Raw genomic sequence first — 13,289 nt, 5'->3', positions numbered from 1 at the left:
CGTGGACACGATGGGCCGAAATGGCCTCCTCTGCGCTTTAAATTTCTATGTTTCTATCACAGGCCTGGTTTCCTCCAGGTAATGGCATATAAAATCAGAGCCTATTGTTCAGTTACATGTAATCAGCAGTTACATTCTACTTGAGGTATTTTGAAATCAAATGCATGCAAGGATGTAATTGAACTAACTCTTCCAGGTGAAGGATGGGGATATCAACATAAGAACATAAGAAATAGGGGCAGGACCAGGTCATATGGCCCATCAAACCTGCTCCGCAATTCAACATGTTCACGGCTGAACTTTTACATCAACTTCACTTTCCCGCCCTATCCGCATATCCCTTAGTGCCCAAAAATCTATCGATCTCAGTCTTGAACATACATATCGATTGAGTATCCACAGTCCTCTGAAGTAGAGAAATCCAAAAGATTCACAATCCTCTGAGTAAAGATATTTCTCTTCATCTCGGTCCTAAATAGCTGACCTATTATTCTGACACTATGTTCTAGATTCTCCAGCCAGGGAACAGCCTCTCAGCAGTTACCCTGTCACTCATTTACACTGATGGGGGAGACGAGAACTAGAAGGCATGACCTTAGAATAAGGGGCCGCCCATTTAAAACTGAGATGAGAAGAAATTTCTTCTGAGGGTTGTAAATCTGTGGAATTCGCTGCCTCAGAGAGCTGTGAAAGCTGGGACATTAAATAAATTTAAGACAGAAATAGACAGTTTCTTAAACGATAAGGGGATAAGGGGATTTGGGGAGCAGGCAGGGAAGTCCATGATCAGATCAGCCATGATCTTATTGAATGGCGGAGCTGGCTTGAGGAGCCGAATGACCTACTCCTGTTCCTATTTCTTATGTTCTTATGTAAGCCCTCTAAGAATTTTATATGTTTCAATGAGATCACCTCATTCTTCTAAACTCCAGAGAATATCAGCCTATTCTACTCAATCACTCCTCATTGGACAGCTCTCTCATACCAAGAATCAATCTAGTGAACCTTCGGTGCACCCCTTATAAGGCAAGCATATCCTTCCTTAGGTAAGAAGACCAAGGGTTCAATTTTCCCCAGTGATTTGCGCCGTTTTTTGGAGCAGGCTACTTTTTTTGGTCCAAGTTAAAAAATCACAGTTTCCCCAATCAATTTGCACCAGCGTAACTCAGTTAGTTACGATTTTTTTTAGATAAGTTTTTTTTTCAGCCAAAGGGGGCGTAACCTGCCACCCGCACCAATTCTGGCCATTTAGGCAAGTTTGGCCAGTTGAGAGTTATTCCAGTTCTGCTTAGGCCAGCGTATGTGGCCTCTGCAGAAAAACCTTCTGGAGAGTTAAAGAAATCAGCGCAGGTAGGTGCAACAGATGCCTGGACAGCAGCAACAGGAAAGGTAAGAGGGGGAAGAGAGAAGTGGGGGGAGGGAGAGGGAGTGGGGGGAAGCTTTTCAGGTGCAGTTCGGTGCGGGGACCAGGAGGGAGGAGGTCATTTGGCCTGGGATAGAGGCGGGGGAGCTCACCGGGAGACCACCCAGCCAGGGCTAGAGACAGGAGAGCGCACCGGCAAGCCATTCGGCCTGGGCTAGGGGCGGGAGAGCGCACTGGGAAGCCCTTCGGCCTCAGCTGGGGAGTGGGACCGGCTTTAATAATTGGAGGTAAGTTGCTGCAATATATTTTAATGTGTTTTTAAGTTGATGCAATGTATTTAATGTGTTTTTTAATCGATGCAATGTGTTTTAATGTGTTGGGAGCTGGCTGTATGTTTCACTCACATTGTGTCCCTGGTTACCATAGCAGCCCGATCTTTTTAGCGCAGATCAAGGCTCCACCCCCCAAAATAAAAGGACAGGTTAGGCCACGCCAAAATGAAGAAATCCAATCTGGAAACTTAAAACATTTTTTTTGCCGTACTTGGGCCCCCCAAAAATGGGCGTAACTCTTCAAGTACGCCAAAAAAAGGTTTTGGAGAAAATTGAGCCCCAAAACTATACACAGTACTCCAGGTGTGGTTTCACCAAAGGCCTATATAATTGCGCTAAGGCTTCTTTACTCTTAAATTTCAAGCCCCTTGCAGTAAAAGGCTGACATACCATTTGCCTTCCCAATTGCTTGCCTGTTAACTTTCAGTGATTCATATACATGGACACCCAAATCCTTCAGAATACCAACATTTACTAGTTGCTCACCTTTTAAAAAATATTCTGCTTTTCCATTCTTCCAATCAAAGTGGATAATTTCACACTTCCTCATGTGATACTCCATTTAATCCCCTCATCTAACTCATTAATATAGATCGTAAATAGCTGAGGCCCAAGCACTGATCCTTGCGGCACTCCACTAGTTACAGCCTACTATCCCAAAGCCTGTGATATCATCCTTTTTTTGGCACGGTAGCAAGTCATCCTCGTTTCGAGGGACTGCCTATGATAATGATGACTGTGTGTGGGATCTAGCTATGCACAAATTGATTGCTGCGTTTTCTACATTACAACTGTGACTACATTGCAAAAAGTACTTCATTGGTTGTAAAGTGCTTTGGGATGTCCTGAGGTTGTGAAAGGCACTATATAAATGCAAGTTCTTTCTTTGCCAGAAAATTACCCACTCTGCCTTAGTATTTCCATGCCCCAAAAGAGAACTTGGGGGCTTCTCTGACCACCTGCAGATCTGACAGCATTCTGTAATCTTTTAGATCTTTTTTAATTGAACAGAAACATAATGATTAATGCCTGCCCTTTTAAGCTACTTCAGGCCTTCAAATCCTGCAGTACTACACTTGGCTCAGTGATAGAACGCTTGCCTCAGTGATAGAATGATTGTCAGATGAAGCTCTGCTAAGGATTTGAGCACATAATCTAGTATGACACTAGTCTAGTACTGAGGGAGTCTTCCATGACTTTCATCTGCCTGTTCAAGTGGATATAAAGATCCCATGGCACTATTTAAAGTGCAAGGGAGCTCCAGGCATCTTTCTTTTTTCCTTCTTCGGATTTCTCATCCAAAATGAGTAAGCTTTAAATCAGAGGCATTTCTGACACCTGGAGCTCGCTCCAAACATTATAAGGCTAAGCCTGCATATAACAAAGGGCATCACTCATCATGTCGTTTGGGTGTGAATTGCTTTCCATCCTACATCTGGTCATACTCACCTGATCATAAGATCCACTATCTAGGCTTACTCATGATAAATGGACACTTGGGTGTCTGTGGAGTCAGCAAGTCTCAATGCCATCAGAAGAGGAGTAAATTTAAAAAAAAACAGAAGAAGTTTTTCCCCCAGCTTTAGGTTATCCTTACCATCATCATCATCATAGGCATTCCCTCGGAATCGAGGAAGACTTGCTTCCACTCTTAACATGAGTTCTTAGGTGGCTGTACAGTCCAATACGAGAACCAATCTCTGTCACAGGTGGGACAGATAGTCGTTGAGGGAAGGGGTGGGTGGGACTGGTCTCAACTATATGTTAACTTTTATCTGAAAATTTCAACCCCCAATCATATTTTTTATACAATTTACCTAGTACTAACTATGCCTGTTTTTTTTTATCCCCAATCATTCCTGGGATATAGGCATAGCTGGCAATGCCAGCATTTATTGCCCATTCCTAATTGCCCTCTAGAAGGTGATGCTGTGCCGCCTTCTTGAACTTCTGCAGTCCATGTAGTGAAGGTGCTCCCATAGTGCTGTTAGGGAGGGAGTCCAGGATTTTGACCCAGCGACGATGAAGGAATGGCGATATATTTCCAAGTCAGGATGGTTTGTAACTTGCAGGTGATTGTGTTCCCATGCACCTGCTGCCCTTGTCTTTCTAGGTGGTCGAGGTCATGGGTTTGGGAGGTGCTGCCGGAGAAGCCTTGGCAAGTTGCTGTAGTGCATCTTGTAGATGGTACACACTGCAGCCACGGTGCGCCGATGGTGGAGGGAGTGAATGTTTATGGTGGTGGATGGGGTGCCAATCAAGTGGGCAGCTTTGCTCTATATGGTGTCGACCTGCACTCATCTAGGCAAGTGGAGAGTACTCCATCACACTCCTGACTTATGCCTTGTAGATGGTGGAAAGGCTTTGGGGAATCAGTAGGTGAGACACTCGCCACAGAATACCCAGCCTCTGACTTGTTTTTCTGGCACTTATGTGGCTGGTTTCTGATCAATGGTGACCCCCAGGATGTTGATGGTGAGGGATTTGGTGGTAAAGCCATTGAATGTCAAGGGACGGTGGTTAGACACTCCCTTATTGGAGAAAGTCATTGCCTGGCATTTGTATAGTACAAATGTTAGTTGCTACTTAACAGCCCAAGTCTGAATGTTGTACAGGTTTTGCTGCATGTGGACATTTGACTGCTTCATTATCTGAGGAGTTGCAAATGGAACTGAACACCGTGCAATCATCAGCACTTCTGACCTTATGATGGCGGGAAGGTCATTAATGAAGCAGCTGAAGATGGTTGGGCCTAGGACACTGCCCTGAGGAACTCCTGCAACCATGCCCTAGGGTTTAGATGATGGACTCGAACAACCAAATCCCCCACCATCAATATCCTGGGGGTCACCATTGACCAGAAACCAGCCACATAAGTGTTGTGGCCAGAAGAGGTCAGAGGCTGGGTATCCTGCGGCGAGTGTCTCACCTACTGACTTTCCACCATCTACAAGGCACAAGTCAGGAAAATTATGAAAAAAAATCAATATCTACTATCTAAAAACAAAGATGAATTTACATTAATTGTACAAACTAAAACCAATACTACAATTATTCATCATTTTACACTACAGAAGAAACAAAATTCTACTCAGTCTGTCCTCCACCATGTTTACATATCTTTTAAGGATTAATTCTGCACTCCTAGTGGAGGGTTGCACTTGCAGTGGGCGGTGCGCTTCTTAGAACTGGGACAATGTTGTAGCCCTATGAATGACCTGCGCTCCCTTTGAGCATGGTTTCCCACTCAGGGCACAGGATCACAGAATTAGCTCTTAAATGTTTACCTATGCTACACACCAGATCCTGACCAAGAGGGTTGGCAATGAACTTATTCTGAGGGCTTTACTAGGGATTTTCTTATCTAACTTTTAGGAGCCGCAAGAGAATGGTCTGGATTGATTCAGCTGGCAATTTAAATCTCTTTCCCCTGCAGAAAACTACTTGGTGCCAAGTTGAAAATGCAAAATAACCATATGGATAATAGCAGGCTCCATTCCATTACACAAGTCTCCTAACTTGAGGAAGGACACTCTTGCTATTGAGGGAGTGCAGCGAAGGTTCATCAGACTGATTCCCGGGATGGCGGGACTGACATATCAAGAAAGACTGGATCAACTGGGCTTGTATTCACTGGAGTTCAGAAGAATGAGAGAGGATCTCATAGAAACGTTTAAAATTCTGACAGGTTTAGAAAGGTTAGATGCAGGAAGAATGTTCCCAATGTTGGGTAAGTCCAGGACCAGGGGTCACAGTCTAAGGATAAGGGGTAAGCCATTTAGGACCGAGATAAGGAGAAACTTCTTCACCCAGAGAGTGGTGAACCTGTGGAATTCTCTACCACAGAAAGTTGTTGAGGCCAATTCACTAAATATATTCAAAAAGGAGTTAGATGTAGTCCTTACTACTAGCGGGATCAAGGGGTATGGCGACAAAGCAGGAATGGGGTACTAAAGTTGCATGTTCAGCCGTGAACTCATTGAATGGCGGTGCAGGCTCGAAGGGCCGAATGGACTACTCCTGCACCTATTTTCTATGTTTCTATCAATATCATTGTGCGACATACTAAATTAACATTGTAAATCATGGTGTGGTTACATTATAAAAATTCTAATTATTGAAGGAAATGGAGATGAACTTTATTATATATATTCAATTATAAATTTACACTGTATCCTTCATAATAGCTATTTTCTATTCTACAAGCTATCAAAATAAACTATATTTCCAACATGTGATAGTATGAAAATTGATCTTGAGTAATATAAACAATTTGTTTACAATAGTAACTAAACAAAATCATTCCAATCATAATTACATTTTAATTTCAGCTTTACTGGTATGCTGGACATACCAGAAAAAAAACACTTATTCCTGACGCTGGAAATTCATTTGACCTAGTTTAATTATTTATGGTAACAGATTCAATTTGACAGTATTTGACAGAAAATACTTGCCTGAACTTTAATGCACTTGCAGAGATCATAAAAAGATTTTGCCTTAGTACTGTGTAAATCATCCAACTGTTCATCTGCTCCAACCTCCAATTCAGGCGAGACAAAAAAGGTCAGTTGTCATGTTTCCAGAGACCCTCAGCTAGTTGTTCAAGGGAGAAAACAATAAACTGTTGTTCACGTGAGCCAATCTTTTGGAGCAAACCTCATTCATATTATATGTCAACAGCTCGCTTCCAAGTAAAAGATCTTCAATAATTTTGCTATTATGAAATAATCTAAAACTACATAGAAATAATGATGAAACTATGTGTACTTTTCACTTACGAGCAAGAAATAATGTAATCAACAAAGCAAAGGTAACAAAAGAATCGCTCGAGTGTGAGGCATTTTCATTTTCAATCTACTCTCCTCTAACCTGCCCTGCTTTAATGGCTTTTGATCAGCTAAAATGTTTATATGTCCCACTGTAGAACTTGCATAAAAATTCCAATGGCAAGCACAGCTTCCCTTCGTTTTCTCCGAGTTTTGTGAATCCCTCACCTGAAATAATTAACATCCTATCGTAATGTGATACAATGTGACGTCCGAAATCTGAAAACCTTGGGACCGAGGCCATTCCGGATTCCGTGTATTTCCGGATTTCGGAACATCTTTGCCTGGGCTGAGGTAGGTGGAGGAGGGGGTGGGAGGTGGAGGATGGCGGCCGGGGTATGGCGGGGTTGGGGGGGAAGACGCGAGGTCGAGCCGCCGAGGGCCGTGGAGTTCGGATTTCGGAACATTTTCCGGTTTCCAGACGGCCCCGCCACGGATTGGCCCAGTGTCCGGATTCTGGAACATTCAGAATTTCGTAACTCCGGATTTCGGACGCTCAACCTGTAATAGAAATTCACTAAACCAAGTTACCTAATAAAAGCCTACATGAAGCCCATACAAGATAATTGTACAATATCAAGAGTTCTGTGCATTTTCTCATTGTTGAAATTGTAATTCATGTATACGATGCATAATTTGGTTTTTGATAAGTTTTTGAATAATATTATGGAGACTTCTGTAGCATATATGTAGCTACATTGGCCTAGCATTTGTTGAATAATGACGTGTGAACACGCATGCCATTAATAATGTGCAAATCGGCCAGCAACTTGCGGCGAGGAAGCGATACCCCATGAATCGCCTCAAGTTGCTGGCCGATTTACGCCACTCTGTTGTTAGCTTCACAGGAACGGCATCTCGGCCTTAATCATCCCCTGATTTTCATGAAGTTGCTGCATTAACATATTAGTTGTCCATCAAACTTGGCTGAAGGTTAAGTCTAGTAATTAATAGTACCCTTTTAACAACATGATAATTGTTAATGACTGCGAATCAACCTCTCGGTCCCAGAAAATGAACAATTAAAAGAGTGGGGTCTCATTCCTTCAGATTGTAAATTGTTGTTGGAGATTTTTAAAATGTTAAATTTTGAATTTTATTTTTTCTTACTTTACCTTTTTTTTCTCTCTCTCTTAATCCAACCTTTCTTTCAGTTTCTTTATTTCTCTTTCTGTACCCAATTTGACACTGAATTCACCCATTCTAATTCACCATCATTCTCAATCCTTCCTCTGTTTATTTCTCAATCCTTTAATCTCATTGGTTAAGGAGATACATGGTTTGTCCCGTTGTTTACCAAGATCCCAGATGCCGCTCCCCTCGCAGCGCTGTTATCAGCTTGCACTTCCAGAAACTTAGTGAACAAAAAATGTTAAAACCTAAACGTGCTCAAAAAAGTCTCGGGGCACGTCACAAGTTGCCACGCTGAGCAAAATCTGGGCCAATGATGAAATGTACTAGTGCGACAAATTCCATGGTCTTGTTGTGCAAGGACAGATATGCACAGGACGAACATTTTCTATAAATATATTTGAATAACTTCTGTATAAATTCAAAGCTAAGGCAAGACGAGGCTTAAAATGGCTGTTGGGCTCCAGTTCATTTGGTTTTTGGAAGATGTCCTTTGTTCTTAACTTCCATTGTTTTAATGTGTTATTAAGCCAGAAAGACATTGTTTGGGACATGTGAACAACACATTTAGTGGATTATTTGCTCTGGAATCATTAAGCCATTTAGGATACGACATCAATAGGAATTATTTTGGATTTTTCTTTCCGGCAGTGGCAAAATAGATTTCGTGTCTGCCTGATCCTGATGAAGTTTCCATTTTCACTTGCAATGGCTCTCTGCATTTGGTAACTCACCACTGGGGGGCAGGAGGCTGGGATTACCATTGCTGCAGGAGACAGACACACGCAGCAGCTTGAAAAAGGACAGGCAGCCTTAAAGATTTAAAACATTCTGGAAGTGGCAAAATCTACTGATGTAAGACTACCACTTCCTTGGTGCTGCAGTATTTAGGCTACTACCTAAATACAGTCCATTTAAATATTTTGGGCTGTTTTATCTCCCTTCACAACGCTGGATATTTGTTGAATATAGATGCTTTTAGTGTTCAGTGCTGCCAAAGCAACGATGGAAAGTGTGACATATGCCATTACTCCATCATTATATTTTTAGTTACATGCACTTGCCCATATTTGGGTATTCAGCAGAGGTGACAAAGAAAAATTTGACACAACCAAAACTGGGTGTAGATCTGGCGTAATGAATCCCCAATCCATTAGACTTCAATGTAGGGGGCATGATTAAGAAGTTCGCAGATGATACAAAAATTGGCCGTGTGGTTGATAGTGAGGAAGAAAGCTGTAGACTGCAGGAAGATAGTAATTAACTTGTCAGGTGGGCAAAAAAGTGGCAAATAGCAATTCAATCCAGAGAAGTGTGAGGTAATGTATTTGGGGAGGACTAACAAGGCAAGGGAATACAGAATAAATGGTAGGATACTGTGAAGTGTAGAGGAACAGAGGGACCTTAGGATGAATGTCCACAGATCCCTGAGGTAGCAGGACAGCTATAGAGGGCTCAATTTTCCACATGGGTGATTTTTGGCACCGTTGAAGAGGTATGTACGATTTTTTAATGGCCCAAATGTGCCAAAAAAAATCCAAGTTTTGCCGGAATTAACTTTGAATTTGGAGCAGCGCAGATTGGCCTTAAGCTTTGTGGGTGGAGCTTAAGGTTTGTGTAAAAACTGACGTTGCTAGGGTAACGAGAGATGCTCAGAAGGACTGAGTTTAGAAACAAAGGGCTGAAGCTGAGCTGGAAACTGAAGCCGCTGCTTTCCCGGCCACAAGGACCCCATACCTGCCCGCTGCCTTCAAGGTTGACAGAAAGCAACAAAAGGACGGACAGAGCAGCAAGAAAACCAAGCGCAATGCAGCATTGGCCAGTGAGGATGTGGAGCCTTGCAACAAGCGACGGCACAGGATCAGATAGCCGCAGTCAGACAGCAGCAACGATGAAGTAAGCAATGGGCCGGTGCTTGCGGGGTCCTTTTGGCCCGGGATGGCAGCGGGCCGGCCCGCACCTATCCCAGGCCGAAAGGACCCGGCACTGGCCAGCTGCCTCCAAGGTCGACAGAAAGCAACAAAAGGATGGACAGAGCAGCAAGAAAACCAAACGCAATGCAGCATTGGCCAGTGAGGATGTGGAGCCTTGCAACAAGTGACGGCAGAGGATCAGATAGCCGCAGTCAGACAGCAGCGACGATGAAGTAAGCAGCGGGCCGGCCCGCACCTATTCCAGGCCGAAATGACCCACCCCCCCACCTACCTGCCCTGTCTTCGGCCTTCTGGTCTGCTCCCCCACCCCCTAGCCCTGGCCGAAGGGCTTGCCGGCGCGTTCTCCCGCCGCTAGCCCAGGCCAAGTGGTCTCCTCCCTTCCGGTCAAAGGCTTCCCCCCCACCCGCTCACCCTCACCGCACCTCTCTCTTCCTCTCTCTCTTACCTTTCCTGCTGCTGTTGTCCGGGCATCTGCTGCACTTACCTGCGCTGATTTCCTTACCACCGATTTCTTTAACTCTCCGCAAGGGTTTTTTTTCTCAAGTGGCCACATACGCTGGCCTAATTAGAAATGGAGTGACTATTAGCTGGCCAAAGTTGCCTAAGTGGCCAGAATTAGTGTAGGAGGCTGGTAACGCCCCCTTTTGAGGAAAAAAAATTACCTAAAAAAAATGTAACTAAGTCAGTTATACTGGTGCAAGTTGATTGGGGAAACTGGGGATTTTTAAGTTAGGCCAGAAAAAGCAGCCTACTCTAAAAATAAACGGAGCAACTTCTGGCCAAAATTGAGCCCATAAAGTGGTGAAGAAAGCATACAGGATACTTTCCTTTATTAGCCAAGGCACAGATTATAAGAGCAGGGAGGTTATGCTTGAACTGTATAAAATACTAGTTAGGTAGGCCCTAGAGTACTCCGTACAGGTCTGATCACCACATTACAGGAAAGATGTACACGTATCGCATTTGTTTAACCACTACCAACAAATCTAGCTAGTTAATTCCTAATCTGAGACAAACTTGACTGTAGTGTCTCTTCTGGAGTGGTTTGGAGAGAAGTAAAATGCTGATTGTACAGTGAACTCGGCCTTATTGACCCTGGGTTTTTTCAGATTTTGTTTGCCTCTCCCAGGAGATGTCTATAGGAGGATTGGGGGTGAGGAGGAAGTGTCTAGTCATGATGCTCCAGTCATCATGAGTATGGGGTAGGCTTGATGGTCTAGCTGTTCTTTTTCAACCTGTCAATTTTGTCTGCTTATATGTGTGAATGCTGAAGGATATAAGATATGTGCAGGGGCAGAAAATTGAGTGGTTGCAGCTTCTTGTACATTTAAAAAAAATCATTGTCCTTTCTGTATATCTCTGGCTTTTCTCTCTCCCTCTTTTCTAGGTCTCACTCTCTATATACCGCTTCCACACTTTTCATTCATTCTGTATTTTTTCTTCCCCTCTGACCTCCCAGAGACATGAAGCCAGACTCTGATAGTCACAGTAGGGGCAGGCAGTGGAAGGGAGAAGGGGAGCTCAGGTCATGAGGGAATGGGGAAGCTGGGACACAGACTGGGACATGCTAAAAAGCTCCCACGAATGCTATGCTACTTAATAATTTTAATATTGGCAATGAGAACAAATGCACGGCAATTTGTTGACTTTAAGTACAGTGGAGACGTCAGAAATGGTCTCAACATTCTTGGATTAGGGAAAGACAATATACAGCCAAGTTTCCTACTTATGATTTCTATCCAGTAATGTCTGCTGAGGGACACATGTACAGTATTGGGTTGAACTTGATGATTCTAAAGCTTGGTGACTTTATTGAAATTCACACAAGAATAGTGGCCATTTAGGTGAGTTTGTAGAAGGCTACTGCCATCCACCACAGCAGCAGTCAGGAGAGGTAAAGTGAAGAAAGTTGGAGAAGAAAAAAAAATATTGAAACTATACTTAAATTGTTAACAAAATGATAGGATGTATAGCAGGGTGGTGGATAGTGAAGAGAACATTAAGCATAAAGTAAAACAGGAATTTGATAAGGAGGGGCAAAACCATCATTGAAAAAATAGGGTTTTAAGGAGATTTGTGAAAGTAGAAAGAGAGATAACAAGGTATAGATGTTGAGCGAGGATGGTCCAGAGTGTGGAAAAATAGTGGCTGAAGGAACAGCTTTTCACGGTGGAGTGGGGATTCAGCAGGACATTTGGATAAGCAAAATTTGGTCAGGCAGAGTCAGCATGGATTTATGAAGGGTAAGTCATGTTTGACAAATTTGCTGGAGCTCTTTGAGGATGTAACGAACAGGGTAGATAAAGGGGAACCAGTGGATGTGGTGTATTTGGACTTCCAGAAGGCATTTGATAAGGTGCCACATAAAAGGTTATTACTGCACAAGATAAAAGTTCACGGGGTTGAGGGTAATATAATAGCATGGATAGAGGATTGGCTGACTAACAGAAAACAGAGAGTCGGGATAAATGGTTCATTCTCTGGTTGGCAACCAGTAACTAGTGGGGTGCCGCAGGAATCAGTGCTGGGACCCCAACTATTTACAATCTATATTAACGACTTGGAAGAAGGGAACAAGTGCAATGTAGCCAAGTTTGCTGACGATACAAAGATGGGAGGAAAAGCAATGTGTGAGGAGGACACAAAAAATCTGCAAAAGGACATAGACAGGCTAAGTGAGTGGGCAAAAATTTGGCAGATGGAGTATAATGTTGGAAAGTGTGAGGTCTTGCACTTTGGCAGAAAAAAATCAAAGAGCAAGTTATTATTTAAATGGAGAAAGATTTCAAAGTGCCGCAGTACAGCAGGACCTGGAGGTATTTGTGTGTGAAACACAAAAGGATAGTATGCAGGTACAGCAAGTGATCAGGAATGCTAATGGTATCTTGGCCTTTATTGCAAAGGGGATGGAGTATAAAAGCAGGGAAGTCTTGCTACAGCTATACAAGGTATTGGTGAGGCCACACCTGGATTACTGCGTGCAGTTTTGGTTTCCATATTTACGAAAGGATATACTTGCTTTGGAGGCAGTTCAGAGAAGGTTCTCTAGGTCGATTCCGGGGATGAAGGGGTTGCCTTATGAGGAAAGGTTGAGTAGGTTGGGCCTCTACTCATTGGAGTTCAGAAGAATGAAAGGTGATCTTATCGAAACGTGTAAGATTATGAGGGGGCTTGACAAGGTGGATGCAGAGAGGATGTTTCCACTGATGGGAGACTAGAACTAGAGGGCATGATCTTAGAATAAGGGGACGCCCATTTAAAACAGAGATGAGGAGAAATTTCTTCTCTCAGAGGGTTGTAAATCTGTGGAATTTGCTGCCTCAGAAAGCTTTGGAAGCTGGGACATTGAATAAATTTAAGACAGAAATAGACAGTTTCTTGAGCTATAAGGGGATAAGGGGTTATGGGAAGCGGGCGGGGAAGTGGAGCTGAGTCCATGATCAGATCTTATTCAATGGCGGAGCAGGCTCGAGGGGCCGTATGGCCTACTCCTGTTCCTATTTCTTATGTTCAAAGTAGACCAGTGCTGGAAGACTGGAAGTTGAGTATGGGTACATGTAGTTGGAAGACATCGCAGAGGTAGGGAGGGTCAAGGCCGTGGAAGAACTTGAAGGTGAAGATGAGTATCTTAGTTGATTCTACAGGGAACAGGAAGTCAGTCGAGCTTGGGATGTAAGCCTTTGTGTGGGCGAGAACAGGT

At 43.4% G+C, this 13,289-nt stretch overlaps 1 protein-coding gene across 5 annotated transcripts in view; it reads right to left on the bottom strand.

Moving 5' to 3' along the window:
* rnf41l (ring finger protein 41, like) overlaps window positions 1-13,289 on the bottom strand; it is a 177,138-nt gene that overhangs the window by 101,045 nt on the left and 62,804 nt on the right. For 4 of the 5 annotated variants that reach the window (XM_070894199.1, XM_070894213.1, XM_070894207.1 and 1 more), the window contains one exon: window positions 6,153-6,291. The exons of the other annotated variant lie outside the window; for it this stretch is intronic. In XM_070894199.1, the coding sequence (XP_070750300.1) occupies window positions 6,153-6,226 (74 nt within the window). In that variant the 5' untranslated portion in view covers window positions 6,227-6,291. The remainder of the gene's footprint in view (window positions 1-6,152; window positions 6,292-13,289) is intronic. 5 annotated transcript variants of the gene reach the window in all.

This window comes from Pristiophorus japonicus, chromosome 1, assembly GCF_044704955.1.
Source record: "Pristiophorus japonicus isolate sPriJap1 chromosome 1, sPriJap1.hap1, whole genome shotgun sequence".
NCBI classification, from domain to species: domain Eukaryota; kingdom Metazoa; phylum Chordata; class Chondrichthyes; family Pristiophoridae; genus Pristiophorus; species Pristiophorus japonicus.
Note: the sequence above shows the minus strand (reverse complement) of the source record. Positions and strands in the feature narration are given on the sequence as shown.